Raw genomic sequence first — 20,511 nt, 5'->3', positions numbered from 1 at the left:
ACACTGAAGATTTTCAAAACACTCTACATAGTAAAATTCTTGAAGAGTTTTAAGGAGCAACTGATTGCAGTGCTCCGGATGTTGCGTATAGTGGAATTGAAGCACTTCTTCGTTGGTTTTATAGATTTTCCTGGTTATGTTTCGTTGAACGCGGTCATTGTTTTCGCGAGGAACAAAGTGCTCAACGATGCCTCCCACGGAATACAATGGAGTGAAAATTCGATGTAAATTCACTATCTGTCCCATCTCTAATTAGCTGTGGCGGCAAGTTGCATAATATTCAGCGTCTCGTCTAAATAATTTTCGGAAGTATTCTCAGATTACACAACCGCATGTGGCTTCGACCGTGGCGAATCATGTGGGATGGCAATTCGTTATCTAACTGAGTATGAATGATGGATGAAGACTACGATACGAACACGATTATAGCGAACTATTAAGGCTGCAACGTGCCGACGATCTAAAGCTTGAATCGTATCGCTAAATTGGAGTATGTGGACAGGAATAAAAATTATAAATTCTTTAAAAGAGGCTTGCGGAGGGTATTTAGCGGTAGGCAGCGGCTTGGCTCTGCCCCTGGCATTTCTGAAGTCCATGGGCGACGGTAACCACTCACTATCAGGTGGGCCGTATGCTCGTCTGCCTACAAGGGCAATAAAATAAATAAATAAAAGGAATGCTGAGAACATGGCACGCAAAATAAACCCACATAATTGTAACATATTTTTTTTATGAAGTTTTTGGGATCTAAAGGATAATTCGATAAAATAATTACATGAAAGAAAACAAAATCTTATGTAGACTTAAGCGTACTATTTTAATCAACTGTAATATCAATTTGTAAATGTGTGTTTTGAGTCATGTATAACTTAAGTTTACCGTTGTATATGAATCATATGCGATATATACTAGTCAAATTATGTTTTAGTAATATGAAAAAGTAGATTAAAAGGTTTACTCTACTAGTGAATTAGGTTCTACAAGTGATAAATCCGCTTTAACACACTTTGCCTTAACATAGTCTGATCCCACTAATGAACCAAAATATACTTGCAAAACACGTTCAGACCATAAACATTTTCTAGTCTGCACTAATCATTGACATAAATTATAATATTCGTGTTATAACTTTTACTTTTGAATTCCACAAGCTTATCTAGAGACCGACCATATTGGATAATAAAAAGCACAAGCCAAGCCTTTGACCTGTAGATTGTCTTACAACCTGTTAGTAAACAATCACCAGCAAAGCCGTAACTCTCAGCAAATAACACAAAAAACGCTGCTCTATTACATTTAAGTTAAGACTGAAAACTGCTTGAAGTAATCTTGGCGTTTTCCTCTTTTGAGATTTTAGTATAAGTGAAAGTCCTTTTTTTGCTTTGCGTCCGGTCGTGTGGTAAAAGTTTTGGTATGATGTAATAGATTCTTACAATGGCAAGTCATGAGGTATATAATATACTTAATTTTTATTAACCATAATTTGGATTGGGTTGGAGCTGTTATTTTAACGATTTATGGGAGAATTTATAACGTTGTGCTATCAGTTTTTTAAATATGCGGTTTAGTTCTCTCGAACTTTCTTTGGGGATATTTAATTGATTGATTATCTTGCTCTAATACGGGATATTATCTCTTGTTTATGCTCGTAAGTACCACAATTATTGATCAAAGAATTCGACTCTGGATATCTTAAATATCTTACTAATATTATTCAGTTACGTGCATGATTAAGGTCCTTTGGACCCGAAATTCGGAAACTGGTCAATGGTATTTTGTAGTAGGACTTTTTGTGGCCTGTTTTTGGAATGCAAATAAATATTTGGATGCCAATAACGACCGAAGTATTCGAGACTGTATCGATTGAGTTCTGTATATATATTGGGGTTGGCACAACATATTATGCTGTTTCTCCATTCAGATCTGTCATATTTCAATTCTGTACTCACACCCTTCTCGCGTATCCTCATTCACACATCTCATCATACTCAGTCTTTTTAGGATGTACTCACATTACAGTCTACTTTCATATCTGGGGTATTTTTGGTCACATAATACCACGAAAACATTCTACTCGATATTTTCTCTGTCATGACGCAACTGTCAGACTTCCCAATGTTTAAATTTATTAATAAGTGAAGCAAAAACTTTGTAGGTATCCCTTTTTACGAAAATTGCGCGTACGGAGGAGTATGAAATTTTCCACACTTATAGACAATATAGAGAAGGAGTGCAGAATGCAATATTTTTTTTTAAATTATGCTTAAAAAATACATTACATCAATAAATAAAAACACACACTACCATGTATTTGACACACACGCATGCATACTATTTGTTTATTGTCAAACTTTTCTTATTGCTTATAGACTGTGGTGGTCAAATTGAGAATAGATTAAATATTGTTTGTCTTTATTATTCGTAATATTTGTCTAAAGTGTAGTTTCGGCGAAATCTGTGATTATACAGGTATAACAGTCTTTGACAAAAGAATCATAATAGTGTAGAAACTTATATTTTAAATTACTGTACTAGGATAAACACGTGGATAGCTTATAATACCATTGTACTTTTCATTTCATTATCTTTCATAAGTCAGTTATAAGAATTAAGAATATTTTTATTTTAAATACGGTATCTATTTTTATCATTTTCACAAACCGACAAATATTAGTTTATCAGTTCAATATAACAAAGGCAAAACATACGACAGTAAAAATCTACATACTTAGAAATTTTTGAGAAAAAAAAAACAATATAAAAGAGGAAATTTCTATTTTTTTTCTAAGTGTTGTTGGTTTTTATTGTAGTGTTTATGCTTCACCCGGCGAGGCTAAAAGAAAGAGCAGTGGTATATCTTTTAGAAGCATATTCTTCAAATTTCACGGCACCCACATTTATTTTTATGCTTAGCATTCAGATCACAGGGTCAGTCAAGAGCACGCACTTGTATGAGACCTCGTTTGCTAGTGTGTGCCCGTTTGTTAGTCACAGCTTTCGCCTTTGTAGCCCGAGGGCTGCCTGCTATATCTCAACGGCTTTATGTAACCCCTCCCATAACGCTAAAAAAATTCAATCAATTTTCTCTAATTTTGACATCAAAATCATTGACGATAAGAACGATAATCGTTTGTTGGTCTTTTTTTCTTTCGGTATCTTGGAAGTTCGTACGCCTTGATGTGTGAATGATTTCTTATTATTTGCGTCTTATTGACCAGGAATAGCGGCTAAAGTCGCTTGTTTATGTGACTCGAGAAACAGGTATTATTGCCTTGTCCGTAACATGTGACGGGCCAAGTTAAACGTGCACTCCAAAAACCTGGTCCATTGATTTCTATCGCCTTATTCGAAGGGGATACGGTCGTGAATTGCTTAAATACAAAATTGAGGGTATTATGATATATGTGGTTGTTTTAGCGAAGGAAAAGCGTCGGATGTAAACCGGACGCAGGAACGCAAAGAGAAATTTATTTCGACTTGTTTTTTTTTTTTTCTCCATCGTATTTAGGAAAAGGATGTCATGATGACCCTACTTTTGGGTGATGATGTAAAATCTTCAACGTAACGTCTTCGGAATGCGGCTGTACTGGACGAGACGTGTCCTAAATAAGTCGGACGATGCGGAAGGGTACCCTAACCGGGAAAAAACGTCCGTAACGTAAGATTTATGTATAGTCTTAGTATGATGGCTATACAGTGTCTAATGTATAATCTACGTAATGACGGTTATTATTATTATTCATATAAATAGCTGTTTCTTTGTATATTATTATTATATATTTTTTTATAAATCATAGTGAATAAAATAAAGTTGATAACTTTGTAAAGTAGTTTATTATTATTTTTATCAATTAAAAAATCATAATAAAAAATGTATACCCGAATAATTATTTTCTTTATACCTCGAATAGAACTTAAAATTAATATTTTTATAATAATGAACTTCGTTCCTATCCGGTGTTCCACGACACCACACATCTTTTTTGAGATAAATTTAATGCGATTTTTTTTGGATTCCTATCAATTGCTGACTTACATAGGGGCTAGACGAGAAGTGATTTCTTCTTTAACAGCTAAGCCACTGTATCCTGGTTTGACTAGTTTTTAGTTTAAAGGTTGGTTTAGTTAACAGGGAGGGTCATTTTACACATCTCAAGATGGACGGCTGCTTTGACGTTCTGATTTCCTTTCCAGTAGCCACTTAATGACGGCTCGACCGTGAGTTTGTCTGTGCATTTAAATTCTTTACTTTCATTAATTTTCCGCGCGAAAAAACACGCTCGAGTTGTCATTTAGGCCTCATTAGCGCAAGGAAGCATTTATACGTTCCGACTTGAAGGCCACGCCTTGCCGTGGACTTGTCGACTGTGTCTGAGTTACTTACCTTGATATGATAGATAAGGGAGATAAGGGAGACAAGAGAAGCTTTTTTGTTTATTGCTTAGATGAGTAGACGATCTTACAGCCCACCTGGTGTTGAGTGGTTACTGGAGCCCATAGATGCGCCACGCACCTTGAGATATAGGTTCTAAGGTCTCAGTATAGTTACAACGGCTGCCCCACCCTTCAAGCCGAAACGCATTACTGCTTCACGGCAGAAATAGGCAGGGTGGTAGTACCTACCCGTGCGCACTCACAAGAGTCCTCCCACCGTTTCGACTTGAAGGCCACGCCTTTCAGTGGACTTGTCGACTGTGTCTGAGTTTCTTACCTTGATATGATAGAGTCCGGGAGATAAGAGAGTCAAGAGAAGCTCATTTTTAGATAAAGACACCAGGCTTTTGAGAAATTTAGAGAAGAGGTGGTTTTAAAAGTCTCGGCCCGTCAATTCCTATTTGTCTATTTACAAAGAGGGTATAAGGCGGGCTACTCGTGATTTTGTAAACCAAATCAAATCGCATTCACGGATATATATCAAAAACCTTCTTAATTCTGCCGCGAATTGAATTAGTGCCTGGCATAGCCCCCTCCTCTTTGTACTGGGCCATGAGTCAACCCTGAAACCGTTATCAATATCAAAACAACTATCAGCAAAATTACAAGATAGTACTAGTTTCCTGCCTATTTCTGTTGCGAAGTACTTAGTTTCTATTTAAGAGGCAGGATGATGAAAATATGAGCGATATGAACAGATTGATTGAAAAGAGTCCTTGACGTGCAGCGTGTTAGGTTTATCATTATCATTATCAGCGTTCATGACTGAAGTAACCAATTATCACGGAGCGAAACTTGAGTTCCCTTGCTCCCCTTTCCCTTGAGCAAAAAAAAATCAATTATCACCAAAAAGCCTGTCAATGAAGTGCCTATTCTCATTCTCCATTGTCCACTTAGCGTCAGGTCGTACATCCGCTATACTACATCAATGAGACGAAGCCATCAATGGCGTTGTGCAACTCATTTAGCACGGCGCGGTTACGATGCCAACCGGTTCGGCAGTGAAAGTTTTTCAAGTGTAATCTGTGAGTATTCGTGAGGTCTTATTTGAACAGCTGTTATGTTTGGGCATGTAGTTACTAGGGCGTACTATAAGCCCTATTAGTATCTACCAGCATGACCTGGTCTGATGTCAAGGAACAGGCGCGAGATAGGGTCAAGTTGAGACCACTTGTGAGGGGACTTTGTACCAGCAAGGTACCCTAGGACATCAACAACAACTATCCGCCCCAATGTGTAGGAAGCACCATCTTTCGCGAAGCAGCCATGTTTTTGGCTTGCAGCGACCTTGGTGAACAACGAGGGGTCGATGCACTCGCGGTTGTGATCAAATAAAGAAAAGGTACTAGCCGTCATTAGTAACTTTGACTGTTGAAATACCGGCGGGAATTGGTGGTCTTATTGCAAATAGGACAGGAGAAAATATTAGGAAAACTGCGCTAAATACCAGGTGGGCCATGAGCTCGTCGACCAAATGAAACAATAAAAAAACAAGTTTTGAGTAAATTCTTTTTATCTTTACTACTACTACTATTACTATCCGCCCCTGTTCCCGCTATCTGGGGTCGGGTCTCCTCACTTTAGAGCGCCAGGCTGATCTGTCCTGGGTTGTCGGTTTTGGCAATTAGGCTTTCTTAATGTCTCTTTCGATGTTTGACCACCGGGTCGATGGCGGGCGGCCTCTACCTTTCTTTTGTTCTGGCAAGCTTAATGCAATTTTCACTAGATGGTCTTCGTCCCGTCTCATGATATGGCCATACAATCTAAGGCGATTTTCCGTCATTTTCTCTGTGATTGATGTGACTTTAAAGCTCCCCCGTATGTGTTCGTTCCGAACTCTGTCCATCCTGGTCACCCCACCCGCCCAGCCCAAAAATTCTTTTTATCTTTATTTTCTTTTAAAAAACGTTGTTACTTTGTACTAAATTGATCCCGTTTTCACGAGTTGCGGGTTACCACTCAGCAATAAGCGTGTTAATAATATTTTCTCTATACAAACAGATGCAAAAAATTCGTGATAACTGTATTCTCAGCTTATTTTACTTGGTAATTACTTCGTTCTATTTAGCGAGATCGATTCGTATTCATATCGCATAATAAATGCGAATATAAAATATTTTACGGGAGATTGGGAGTTTATTTTATCAGAATTAGCCGATAAGAGTATTTATTTTTTAATGAAAACAATGAGTGAAAGTAATAGCTTAAGTAAGTAATTAAGCAGACTTTAGTTTTATCGTGTTTTTATTAGATTTTCACGACAATCTACAATTAGGATCGATACGTAAATATCTGAAGACAGCGTCGGAACGCTCCTTCAGAAAAGCGGCGCCACACGATAACTCCCTTATCATGGCCGCCTCCAACTATATAATCAACTCACGCGTCGGGTCAATGTAGAGCCGCCGTGGTCCTCAATATGTCTTATCGAAACGTCCCGATTCACGCTCGGTTTTTTTGTTATGCTGATAGCCTTGAGAGGCTATTTCAGCGTAACCTTAACTAGTAGGTGAGCTCACGGGGCTCAAACCTAACGACGTTGCTAACACCGGATCGGAAACGCGACCCACTGAAAAGATCCGGCGAGAAACTCAGTGGGCTGTGTCTATGGGTTAATTTACTCGTCGAGCCCTTCGTCGCAAGCGACGGGTTTGACGAGAACGATGACCGCTCACTCTCGGTACTCTCCAAGCATCGTTCACCGTTCAGATCGAACTTGTCGAAGAGTTCGACGTGCAACCTCTCTGACCTCTCACTTTCTCAGATTGCGGCCGAGAGCTCACCTACCCGTCCACGCGTAGTTGGAATAGTCCCTTTGGCTACCAACGATTATGTAGGGGAAGACAAAAGGCTTTCATGAGACGACGTTATTCATTGATCGTTGAGGTTATTAGTGAAAATGCGTACGCAATTTTTTAGCAGGATTTGGTAACCACCTTCCGCATTGTGCACCACGCGACCTAGTCATTAGGCCACGACAGCTTTAGAATTGTAAACACTTTACTATTTAGACAGCTTTGGAATTTACTATTCTAAATTATATGTACTACATACATAAACTTTTTTCGAAAGAAAATTATACTATATCTGGGTTTGTTTGTGTTCACCATCTATAAGTGTCGTTTAAATAATTTAATTAAAATATTTTGCAGAAATTGATAATATTTACATAACATAATACGCGCGAGAAACGTTTTAAAAAAATTAGTTTAAATCAATATTTAATTATTTACTTAGTCACATTGAAGCGCATCTAAGATTCACTAAGCTAGTGGTACGGGTGTCCTAGAGCATGAGTAACCTCTTACCATCAGGATCGCGGATCGCTTGGAACCTCTGGGCCTACGGAGGGACTTCAGTTCTCTCTGTGTTTTATACCGCATGGTCCATGGGGAATGCTCTGAGGAATTATTCGAGATGATCCCCTCATCTCCTTTTTATCATCGCACCTTCCGCCATCGGAGCAGGGTTCATCCATATTATCTGGAACCGCTGCGTTCATCGACAGTGCGTTTCCAAAGATCTTTTTTGCTACGTACCATCCGGCTTTGGAATGAGCTCCCCTCCACGGTGTTTCCCGAGCGCTATGACATGTCCTTCTTCAAACGAGGCTTGCGGAGAGTACTTTATGGTAGGCAGCGGCTTGGCTCTGCCCCTGGCATTGCTGACGTCCATGAGCGACGGTGACCACTTACCATCAGGTGGGTCGTATGCTCGTCTGCCTATAAAGGCAATAAATGAAAAAAAAAAGACGGGTGGTCTGCTTGGACCGCTACATTCAAAGGAAGTAAACCAAAACCTTGGACAAATGCCTAGACTTCTTTTTCCAATCAGTCGCTTATGCAATCAATTCAACCGTATAAGTGAGCAATATTAGAAGTCAAATTATTATGTAACACGTCATAATGAATTCTCATGTCTAACAAGATCTCACCGTGGCTCATCTGTGGGATTATAATTAGAAACAAAATGTATGTAAATGCGACAAGAAATATATTCTTTAGAAAGTTCGAGAAAAGCTGATTATTTCAGTACAACGTCATAACGACGCTTCGATAATTACCTACACGCAAATTTTCAATCTATAACACTTTCTCACAATCAATGAGCCGCATAAATGTATGAGCCAATGGCGACATTGTTGATTTTATATTGTATTCGCGCCAGTATGTAGTGGGGCGTGTTTTCAACGCGCACTGGTCAGAGCCTTGACTGAGTCCAAGATTCAAACGGTAACCATAAATTTATTATAATAGTGGATAGTCGCTGATTGGTATTTTTTTCGAACGAAGTTCCTTATGGGACGATGCGGAGTGGTACCTTAATCGGGGAAAAACGTCCGTAACGTAAGATTTTATGTTTGTTACCTCATAACTTTGGACTAGGTGTATCGATTTTGATGATTCTTTTTTATTAGAAAGCTGACGCTTTCCGTGCGGTCTTATTTCAATTTAGTCAAGTTCTAATAATGGTATCCATGAGAAAACTATATAAGCCTTAAATTTGCATTAAATACGTGCGCGACAAATAGATAAATAACTCAATAACTCAAAATCACGCCAACCGATTTCGATGATTATTGTTTTTAGTGTATATTAATTTGTTTTGTTAATAGAACTTAAATATAATATTTTTATAATAAGGAACTTCGTTCCTATCCGGTGTTCCACGACACTACACATGTTTTTTATTGCTTAGATGGGTGGACGAGCTCACAACTTACCTGGTGTTATGTTGTTAATAGAGTCCATAGACATTTACAACGTAAATGCGCCACTCACCTTGATATATAAGTTGTAAGGTCTCAGTATAGTTACAACGGCTGCCCCACCCTTCAAACCGAAACGCATTACTACTTCACGGCAGAAATAGGCAGGGCGGTGGTACCTACCCGTGTGGACTCACAAGAGGTCCTACCACCATATACATATTCTTCTTCAAATAAGTTTTGAAGAGAGTCCTTAGCTGTGGGCAGTGGCTCAGCTGTGTCCTTAATATTACTGGCGTCCGTAAGCCTCAACAGCCCTGTCGATGCAATAGCCATCTTAGCTGGTGTGGTAGGACCCACCAGTAAAGGTAATCGTATTTTTAGGAACAACCTCGTACAGAATAATCAAAGTTTGCGTCTTCGCCCACATCACACGTCCTTATTTCATCTTAAACGGTTTCGTGAAATAGAAAAGTAATTGAGCTCGATAAATTGAAACAGTTAAATTCTGATGGCGCACGTGCAGTGGAGTGCGGTGCGGTAACATCGAGCACACAAGTGTTTTCAGAAAGTACAAGTTATTTTATTAAAACACTAGCGACCCGCCCTCGCTTCGCTTTGGAAACTGTAATTTATTATTGATTTGTCCACTACTTAATGGATGTTATTATACATATTTTATAAACCTTCCTCTTCAATCACTCTATCTATAAAAACCGCATCAAAATCCGTTGCGTAGTTTCAAAGAGTTAAGTATACATAGGGATATAGGGACAGAGAAAGCGACTTTGTTTTATACTATGTAGTGATTCGGACTGACTTTACATAAACAATGAGAAAAGAACAAAAAGTATTGTTTTTAATGTTTACTTCAGGATTTGACGGACTTGTAAATTTTACGGAACGGTACGTACAGGAATCATTGAGTGAAGTAAGTTGATCATCATGAGTTAAGTAACAAGACAATAGAATATTACTACGTGGAAAATAAGCGACTATTCTTTTTCCTTTTCTAGCACTGATCTAGTACCTTCCACTACAGTTCAGGGTAGGGTTAACGGATAGCGCGACAGATTTCACGTAAGGTAAGCTGATGGCAGATAAAGCCTGCATGCAAGTACCAAACGAGCAGTCCAAAGAAAGAAGAACAGTCACCACTCTGCCACAAGCCTAGCGAGAAAGAAGAAGATTCTAGCAATTTAATGAATCCCGATTTTTTAATTAAAAGCCGAAAATATCAATTTATATTAATCCCCATATGGTGGCACACGAATGGATTTTACTGTCTTACTTATGTATTCGTGAAAGCTAGGTATGACATGAGTAATCTTGTTAAGACTTCTAAGTTGAATGATGGCATCAGTCTTGTGACTATCGCCATATAATTCAGCAGGATCAAGGGTTCTCTGATTGAAAACAAAGTATTTTGAAAACAAAGGGAGCCTGGAGATCAGTTATACAGGTCTTTGAACCTAGTACAGACTTCAGCTCTTTCAAAGGCTTACAAAATAAATTATAAGGTTAATTTCCATTTGTATTTGTACTAGGTATACCTTTAAGAGAGAAATAAATAAATTATTATTATTATTATTAATATTATATTTTAAGCACTTTTGCATAGACCAGTCTATAAAACTACATAAATGCATCGATGCATCCCTCTGAGGCACGTCCAGTCTACCGTGACACAAAGAGCATATAAACGCATCATGAACGTTTCAAGTTAGCACAGTGCCCATACCGCCACCATACCGACACCATCATGGCGACCCACCACCTCATTCTGTTAACCTTGGCCGTTGCCGTCACAGCCAGAACTGCTAATCGAGCGGAGGAACCTAGAAGTTCAGAGGACAGTTTTCTAGGGGACTTAAAGACTGCATACGATACTTACAAAGACTGCACCGGGGCAGAGCTTTCGAATTGTTTGAAGAGAAAACTCGCGAAAGCTCTATCGAAGGTGGCTAATACTGAGGAGCTGTCGATTCCTGGTGGAGTAACCATAACGAAAGACAAGGATGCGAAGGTCAATGAGGTGGAAGTTGAGGAGGCGGTTCCGAGAGGTCTGGATGAGAGCTCCCTGGACAACATTATCATGGACAAAATCTTTAGATTCATGCAGACTCATACGGTCCAGGTAAATTTGTTTTACTATTACTTATATTACTTTTTTTTATTACTTAGATGGTTGAACGAGCTCACCGCCCACCTAGTGTTAAGTGGTTACTGGAGCCCATCGACATCTACAACGTAAGTGCGTCACCCACCTTGAGATATAAGTTCTAAGGTCTCAGTATATATACAACGGCTACCCCACCCTTCAAATCGCAACGCATTACTGTTTCACGGCAGAAATAGGCGGGGTGGTTGTACCTACCCGCGCGGACTCACAAGAGGTCCTACCACCCGTAATTACGCAAATTATAATTTTGCGGGTTTGATTTTTATTACACGAGGTTATTCCTTCCTTCACCGTGGAAGTCAATCGTGAACATTCGGTACGTATTTCATTTAAAAAATTGGTACCCGTCTGCGGGATTCGAACACCATTTAGCTAGGAGAGCGACTGAGCTAGCGTAATATTCTGTGACTACATCGGTGCATAGACAACACGACGTGAATACTGCCTCTTAACTTCAAGCTTCAAGGGCATTGTAAGGATGTACAAAAATCGTTTTGCGGCTACGAATACGTAGGTACTGGTTTTACTGGTGGTAGGACCTCTTGTGAGTCCGCGCGGATAGGTACCACCACCCTGTCTATTTCTGCCGTGAAGCAGTAGTGCGTTTCGGTTTGAAGGGTGGGGCAGCCGTTGTAACTATACTGAGACCCTAGAACTTATATCTCAAGGTGGGTGGCGCATTTATGTTGTAGATGTCTATGGGCTCCAGTAACCACTTAACACCAGGTGGTCTGTGAGATCGTCCACACATCTAAGCAATAAAAAAAAGGTATCCATTTACCCGTGTCACAACAAACCCATATAAATTTTTGAGTGTATAATCTTTATTACATGATTCTCTTGAGATTCACGGGAATCTGCTGGATCCAAGGAGTGCAAGACCGATTGTTGTGGCGAGGCTTGGGGGAAGTCTATGACCAGCAGTGGACGTCTGTGCTTGGCTGATAGATATACCACATCGTAGAAGCCTATAAACACGTCATTACAGATCCTCCCGATCCATTAACGGTGCTTTTAGGTACCTCAAGCACCGGTCACCGTCCTCGCCGAACTCGTCGCTTGCGACGGAGGGCTGGACGAGTAAATTAACCCATAGACCATAGGTGTCCACTCTTCAAACCAGAACGCATCACTGCTTCATGGCGGAAGTAGGCAGAGTGTTGATACTTACCCGCGCCGACGCCACGTCATCCGATGGGATGACCGAAAAGTAGTCATGCACATTTTATTTATTTATTAGATGACCCTAATGACGCCACTTTCAAAGGTTGAAAGCTTCCATAGCTTTCTGAACTTTTAGAAGGCATGGTAAGAGTGTTTCCATTGGCTAAATTCTTCTTCGTTTGTAGGCTCTATTCTAGTCTATCTTTCACAATTCTGATAGACACTTAGCACCAGACGGTCCCTGAGTTTTCTATTCACCTAGAATTCCCTCCACGGTGTTTCCCGAGCGCTATGACATGTCCTTCTTCAAACGAGGCTTGTGGAGAGTAATAAACGGTAGGCAGTGGCTTGGCTCTGCCCCTGGAATTGCTGACGTCCATGAGCGACGGTAACCACTCACCATCAGGTGGGCCGTATGCTCGTCTGCCTGTACGGCAATAAAAAAAATGTCCTAGAACAATAAATATACTGAGATCTTAGAACTTATATCTCAAGGTGGGTGGCGCATTTACGTTGTAGATATCTATGGGCTCCAGTAACCACTTAACACCGGGTGGTCTGTGAGCTCGTCCTCCCATTTAAGCAATAAAAAAAAAACAAAAAAAAAGCACAAATGGAGCTCCACTACCTTAATGATTAAATAACTATAACATCACTCAAATTACTTTATCTACCCAGAAGCGCCTTGTGAGTCGAATTCCAATAAATTATATTTCGTAACACTCACAAAATAAGTCATAAAATAACGCAATACAAAACTATCGATTCGTAATTAAGACATTATTATTCTTTTTGCGTCGAATCATCATTAACATCAATACTGCTTAATGACTATGTAATATTATTATTGCAATCGCATTTAGATTACTGAATTAGGACTTTTAAGGCATTGTATGATGCACGTCGATCGTTAAAAAGTTCACTGACCCCTGTAAAAAACGATAGCATTTCCTTCGGTTTTCGCTGGAGGTTTTTAAAATTACTTTTAATAGTAGTTAATCGTCCGTGACCACGGAAATGTAATGTATTCGAAATGTAATAATGTAATTACAAAATAAAATACACAAGACAACCGTAAAAGTTGTTATATATATTCTCCCCTTTCTGTAACTGTTTGTTCATGCATCCAAAATTGACCACTAAACAATATTGACTACGTGTTTTCAAATGTCCCGCCCATTTTCCGTAATTAGGTCAGAATCGTCAGAGTAATCAAATTCAATTTCACTATTTTTTTCCTACTTAAGCTAATAGATAGCCTTGAAAGGCTATATCAGCGTCGCCTTAACTAGTAGGTGAGCTCACGGGGCTCAAACCTGATGACGTTGCTAACACGAACCCTAGCAAGAGCCGTGCTTCGCAGAATCTACCACCGGATCGGAAACGCGACCCACTGAGAAGTTCCGGCGAGAAACTCGGTGGGCTTTGTCTGAGGGTTAACCTCACTATTCTGCACCCTTCGGCTTTATATCTCAGTCACGACGTAGCAGCTTCCGACTGTCTAAGAAACCACATCATGGCTCTTAGTGGGATGCTATAAGTTGAATACCAGAGAGCGACCTACCGCGATCATTGTATATGACTGGCTCGTATTGTTCTGGGCAATTCAATACACATCAAGCGTAATTAATAATAATTACTTTGAGTTTTTTAGAAAAATTACAATGATACTCCCTGCTAAAATATTTATCATTCTTAAGTTAACGTTTGTTGATGTTGATGGGTTTTGTTGTTGACCCCTTTAGGAATCTCTGGTTTAAAACATATTTAAAATCATCATCATTATCCTGCCCTTCTCCCAGTCACCTGGGGTCGGTGCAACATATTTTCTCCTTCCATACTCCTCTATCATATAGCATTTATTCACTCACTCCCCTCTTACACATATCATCTTTCATACGTGAAAGAACAAAGGGAAAACAAAATTGTTATTTTTATTTAATTCCAAGCATTTTCATATTTATCTACCTTTTAAACCTTCTCTGGACCTCCACGAATAATTCAAGACCAAAATTAGCCAAATCGCCCAGGCATTCTCGAGTTTTAGCGAGACGAACAGTAATTCACTTTTATATTTATAGATATCGGAAAAAATTGCATTGTTATCATACTTAAGTGTAGCAAGTCGCCGATGTTGGAATTCATTAATACTACGGATACAGCCGCGCTCCCGTCTATCTATGTGAAGTACTCTCTTAAAATCCCGCGCTGGACGCCCCTGTGTCATATTGTATTATTATTATTTTTTTCTTAGATGGTTGGACGAGCTCACAGTCCCCCTGGTGTTAAGTGGTTACCGGAGCCCATAGACATCTACACCGTAAATGCGCCACCGACCTTGAAATATAAGTTCTAAGGCCTCAGTATATTTACAACGGCTGCCCCGCCCTTCAAGCCGAAACGCATTACTGCTTAACGGCAGAAATAGGCAGGGCTATGGTACCTATATGGGCGGACTCACAAGAGGTCCTACCACCAGTAATAGTCTTTACTCTAGACGTTATGCTTCAAATAACTTTACGCTGAGAATATAATTAGTTCGTAACGAGTGAAATCACATTATTTTACCCAGCAACGCACAGCGCGATAGTTCTGCAAACGCGCATGCTCCTCACTAAACATTCAATAATTAACTTTAATTACTATGTTTTAGTGGTTTCATTTCATTACACGATACTACTCCTATGTCGTGGAAGACGTTTGGGAACACGCGCTATGAACATTATATTTTATTAGAGACTATTAGAGACCCGGCAGACTTCGTAGTGCCTCAATCGATAAATAAAATACCTAAACTTATGTATAAAATATACTTAAAACAAACAAAAGGAATCCGTCCGATGGGGAACACATCAAAGGAAAAACAAAATTGTTATTCAAATTCAAATTCAAAATTCAAAATCATTTATTTCAACTTAGATGTCAGTATGACACACTTGTTGAATGTCAAAATACAAATAACAATGTTAACTCTACCACCGGTTCCAAAAAAAGCCACAGTCCTGAGAAGAACCGGCGAAACAAACTCAGCGGGCTTTTTTTTTTTTTTTGTTTTTTCTCAAATATTTTCTTTTTTTTTAAATAAATAGAAATATTCACAATAAAAGAAAAAACAAGTCAAAAAAATACAATTAAAAATAATAATAATAATAATGAAAAATGAAAAGGCCAGGAGCGAGCGCCTCATTCCCACGTAGTGCCATCTAGTAAATAATCCTTAACTTTATAATATGCCTTGTTGCACAAACGTTCCTTAACAGTTTTCTTAAATCTATGAACAGGTAGTAGTTGAACGTTTAGTGGGATCTTGTTGAAAAGCTGTACACCCAGCCCCCTAAAAGAGTTGCTTATTTTCTTAATTCGAGCCGCCGGCAACGCAAGCCTATGTTTGTTCCTAGTGTTCACATTGTGCAAATCGCAGACTCTGGGGAATTCTTCAATGTTTTTACGCACGTACAATAAATTTTCAAAAATGTATTGGGACGCTAAAGTTAGAATTTTGATTTCCTTAAACTTGTCCCTCAAGGATTCCCTCGGGTGCATATTATAAATAGCACGAATAGCCCTCTTCTGCAGGATGAAAATCGTTTCGACATCGGCAGCATTGCCCCATAGCAAAATGCCATAGGACATAACACTATGAAAATAACTAAAATAAACCAGGCGTGCCGTATCTTCATTAATATACATTCGTATTTTTTTTACCGCAAACGCTGCAGAACTAAGCCTACTCGCTAACTTGCATATGTGAGGACCCCACTGCAGCTTGGAATCAACTGTTATACCAAGAAAAACTGTCGAATCCACAAGCTCCAGTGTCTCTCCACTTACAGTAATATTAGTGTCAACTTGTTTAACATTAGGTGTGGTAAATTTTATACATTTTGTTTTTTTGTTATTTAATAACAGATTATTAACACTAAACCAATGTACCACGCGCGAGATAGCATCATTCACATCGTCATAATCTTCCAAATGTCGTTTAATTTTAAACAATAATGATGTATCATCAGCGAATAATACGACCTCGTGACGGGTTTCAATAAACTTAGGTAAATCATTGATATATACAAGAAATAGGAAGGGACCCAATATGGAACCCTGAGGAACACCCATATTAAGTAAGACACCGGAAGATCTGGTTCCTTTAACGTCTACTTTTTGGATTATTTAATTGCTAAGCTGTAAACTTATCTGGTCTAACAAGCCAAATTGTTTTGTAGCTTAGCAGGAGAACTATGCAGGACCGCGGTGCCAATCCGTATCGGCTCAGCGCTTGGAGAGAGTCGTCACACTCTATTTAACAGCAATAAGAAAACGGAAGTTTTTCTGCTAATTAACGACTTAATAAGATTCTCTTATTTTCTTTAACAGTATTTTAATTTGTAATTGTTTTCGTTCATACGCGTTGTACTTTACTTTATAGTATTACTAGCTTTTGCCCGCGACTCCGTCCGCGTGGAATAGGTACTTTGGCATAACGCTAAATTTTACCCCCCAATTCATTTATGTAGAAAGTGAAAATATTTTTGAATTATAGAATGTTAAGGAGCTATTTAAACCCCTATTTTGAAACATTCTTTATTGGTGCTCCACTTGTATTGGTCTTACCGTGATGTTATATAACCTATAGCCTCCCTCAATAAATGGGCTATCTAACACTGAAAGAATTTTTCAAATCGGACCAGTAGTTCCTGAGGTTAGCGCGTTCAAGCAAACAAACTCTTCAGCTTTATAATATTAGTATAGATAAATCTCTGAGTAGATTTAAAAATTTAAAAATGTTGTCGATACACCGACTGCATCGTTGTCCAGCTTGAGATATGGGTACAAATTCTCAAACGAGATGATTCCGATGTTACCGCTTATATTGGCTTCTTTAAAAACCTGCCATTAGATGTTATAAAAAAAATGAAAGTGAACGATCTTCTAATGCATATTCTCACGGATTAATAATGAACTCGTTAGGCGGGATCCCGCGATCGTGCTTTCTTTCGTGTTACCGCATGAAGTAGTAGGGTCGGAACACATCCCAAATGATAACACAGTCCTGAACTTTATTTACTGCCAAACAAGGACAGACGAGGGTCGGCATAAATGGTGCGGTGGCTAGTACTACTGGAGCAGACCCATAGACCAAATGGAGGTCGAGGATAGAGGATGCCTTTCGGCACCATTTGCTGGTCGGCAAATGAAATTGGAATTTAAACTTCGTATCCCAAGAGCTTTTTCTCACTAAGCAGAAATTCGCCGCCGCCGAGCAGGGGGTCGGGGTCCCATCCGTGACCTGTGCCCTCTAAGAACTTCGGACTCCACCCGCTTTATGCGGGGAGGGACCCAGATGTGGGGCGGGGTGCTTTAGACTACGCCCGTAATAGGAAGCCGGCTGATGGTAAACCGCGTTCCCCCGACCGCTCCGGGGGAAGGTGTAGCGTGGTACCATCAAAGCGGGCTCCCAGCTCGTCGACCGAGGGAACCGGTGGTCGTGTCGCTGGCGGCCGCCGGTCCAGCGTCTGGGGGACGGTGGAATGGATGTAATATGATCTGCGTAACTGGATTCCGGCCTGGTCCGGGGTAGGGCGCCGGCTGTGAGCGGCAGGAGCTTTTAGTGAGGTTCAACTCCCACATACCTCGCTCGCTGCGCGGATGGGAACCGGCGATATTCACTTGTGGAAAAAATAATAATCCCAAGAGCTTTCGCTCTCACTTTCTCCAGCTAACTTCTGAATGATTTCCAGTTCAACTTCCCGACCGGCTCCGATGTACAAGAGACCGAAGAAGGCCGTGATAAAAGAAAAAAGCTCGCACCGATGCTCGCCATCCCGATCCTCGTCATAGGAATGATGGTGCCTCTGGCTTTCGGAGCTCTGGCTCTACTGGCGGGCAAGGCTCTGATCGTGTCCAAACTGGCCTTGGTGTTAGCCGGTATTATTGGCTTGAAGAAGCTTTTGTCTCCAAACGGTGGAGGTCATGAGGCCCATGAGGTAGTGGTGTCTGCTGGACATTCCGCTTCAGGGTGGAGCAGGTGAGATATTGTTGAATAGTAATTTTGACAAGTTAAGTTGTTATTGCTCGCGTAGCTAGTGCGATGATGAGTCGTCCTGCATACGGTACCATAGGGTGCGTCGGGTTTAAATAATTTGGGATTCAGGATTAAGTGCATTGGCTCTTGTCTTGCCTGACTACCAAAAATGAAAACTCTTCTAAAGTTCAGGTAGCCTCCACATGTGCAGACTATCTCACAGCCCACCTGGTATTAAATACTCAATGATGACCATGGACATCACAACGTAAATGCCGCCCGCTACCTTGAGACAAGGTTGATGTCTCAATTGTATTTTATTGTGGCTATCTAAACTTCCAAACGTATGAATGTGGAAGAAATTTGCGGCAAAACCTAAAAAAAATCTTTTTACTTTCAGATCACTAGAAAAAGCACACGACTTAGCTTACAAAGCGTACGCCCATTAAATGAAAAATAAAACATTAATACATTATTTATTACGCGAAAGGACAATTGAATTTTGAATCTTAAAACCATGCTTATTAAGTATGTTATTGTATTGTGTTTTACAGTAGAAGAGTTAAACCAAAAATTTATTTAATTCGTTTATTTAAGATTTTTTATCAATGAATAATAAAAAGTTTTGTTTATTTATTTTCATTTATTTTCATGAAATAAAATTCGTATCGATAAACTAAAAAATACTAAATTTAATTTAAAAAAATGTTATGGTAAGTTTTCGGAAAACGCAAATGAATAATAAATATAGATATCATTAATTCATTTTTCATATAACATTTTTAATAAGAAATGTCTACACTTTTATATTTATGATTAAAAAATATCTAAAAATTATTAAAAATTAAACGTGTGTACCTAAAATACTCAAATTATCAATTATTATTGCCAGTATATTTATGTCAAATAAATAAATAACTTAGTGTTTTATTAATAAATAAATGTACATAATATTTAATCTATAAATTATAGTATTAAATGATAGTATGTATTATATTATATGAAGTCTTTGGAGATTGCTTTAATACATAAATTATAATATGTGTTTTGTTAAGAGTACCTTTTTGTTGTACTGCACTGGTACAAAAGAAGACAATAATTGGAAATTATCGCGTTTTTCTCTCAAGAATTACATATACCTACTTAAGTGTTTGGTTTAGTCATTATAAAAAAAAATTAAAAATATACTATCATTTATAATATGAATATAATTCTTACTTATTAGTAGAACATATTTTGATATCGTAATTACATATTTTATGTTTAGTCTATCTATTTATCATATTATCATATAATATTATATTTAAAGTATATTTAAATATTGTAAATATTGTAAATAACTCATTTATTTTAATTTTTATTATCATAATGCAAAGTATTCGTTCTTGTGATTTTTATTATAAATATGACATAATAATTATTTATTCCATTATATATCATATTACAATATTTCAACAAAGGTGCTCTCAAAGTGCAATGAATATAGTATGTATGTATAAATATATATGTAATATTTTATTAGTAAATCGTTCAATTCCATTAAACTTTTACTGATTAATTTATTTTTGTTAATTGTCAAAATAAACTTTTGGTACTCAATTTTGATTTTGATTTTAATTATATTGGACAAGAAATGGCAGCCTCATGATGAAGCTTTTTAATAATAGTTCTAGATGCTGTGATGAGCTAAGAGCATACATTTCATGAAATAATAAAAACGAGATGATGTCAGTCGTATTTAGACATTTTAAAAAAAAAAAATTATTGCTTTGATGTGTGGATGAGCTCACAGCCCACCTGCTGTTAAGTGGTTACTGGAGCCCATAGACATCTACATCGTATACGCGCCACCCACCTTGAGATATAAGTTCTAAGGTCTCAAGTATTGTTACAACGGCTGCATTGCGAATGCATTACTGCTTCAAGGCAGAAACAGGCAGGGTAGTGGTGCCTACCCGTGCCGACTCAGAAGAGGTCCTATCACCAATAATACTATTAAGG

At 38.7% G+C, this 20,511-nt stretch overlaps 1 protein-coding gene across 1 annotated transcript; it reads left to right on the top strand.

Annotated features, from left to right (window-relative positions):
- The first annotated feature begins 10,810 nt into the window (after positions 1-10,810).
- On the top strand, positions 10,811-20,109 carry LOC134201493 (uncharacterized). The gene is made up of 3 exons (XM_062676370.1): positions 10,811-11,279; positions 18,227-18,513; positions 18,911-20,109. The coding sequence occupies exons 1-3, from the start codon at positions 10,905-10,907 to the stop codon at positions 18,957-18,959; spliced, it is 711 nt and encodes a 236-aa protein (XP_062532354.1). The 5' UTR covers positions 10,811-10,904; the 3' UTR covers positions 18,960-20,109.
- The last annotated feature ends 402 nt before the right edge of the window (positions 20,110-20,511 follow it).

Source organism: Bombyx mori, chromosome 26 (assembly GCF_030269925.1).
Source record: "Bombyx mori chromosome 26, ASM3026992v2".
NCBI classification, from domain to species: domain Eukaryota; kingdom Metazoa; phylum Arthropoda; class Insecta; order Lepidoptera; family Bombycidae; genus Bombyx; species Bombyx mori.
This window is presented reverse-complemented; position numbering and strand designations above follow the sequence as displayed.

Excerpts from the sequence above, each read along its gene's own strand:
- LOC134201493 (XM_062676370.1), top strand. The coding sequence starts at position 10,905 with ATGGCGACCCACCACCTCATTCTGTTAACCTTGGCCGTTGCCGTCACA. Across the intron at positions 11,280-18,226 it reads TGCAGACTCATACGGTCCAG|TTCAACTTCCCGACCGGCTC; the intron begins GTAAATTTGTTT and ends AATGATTTCCAG. Across the intron at positions 18,514-18,910 it reads TCCGCTTCAGGGTGGAGCAG|ATCACTAGAAAAAGCACACG; the intron begins GTGAGATATTGT and ends TTTTACTTTCAG.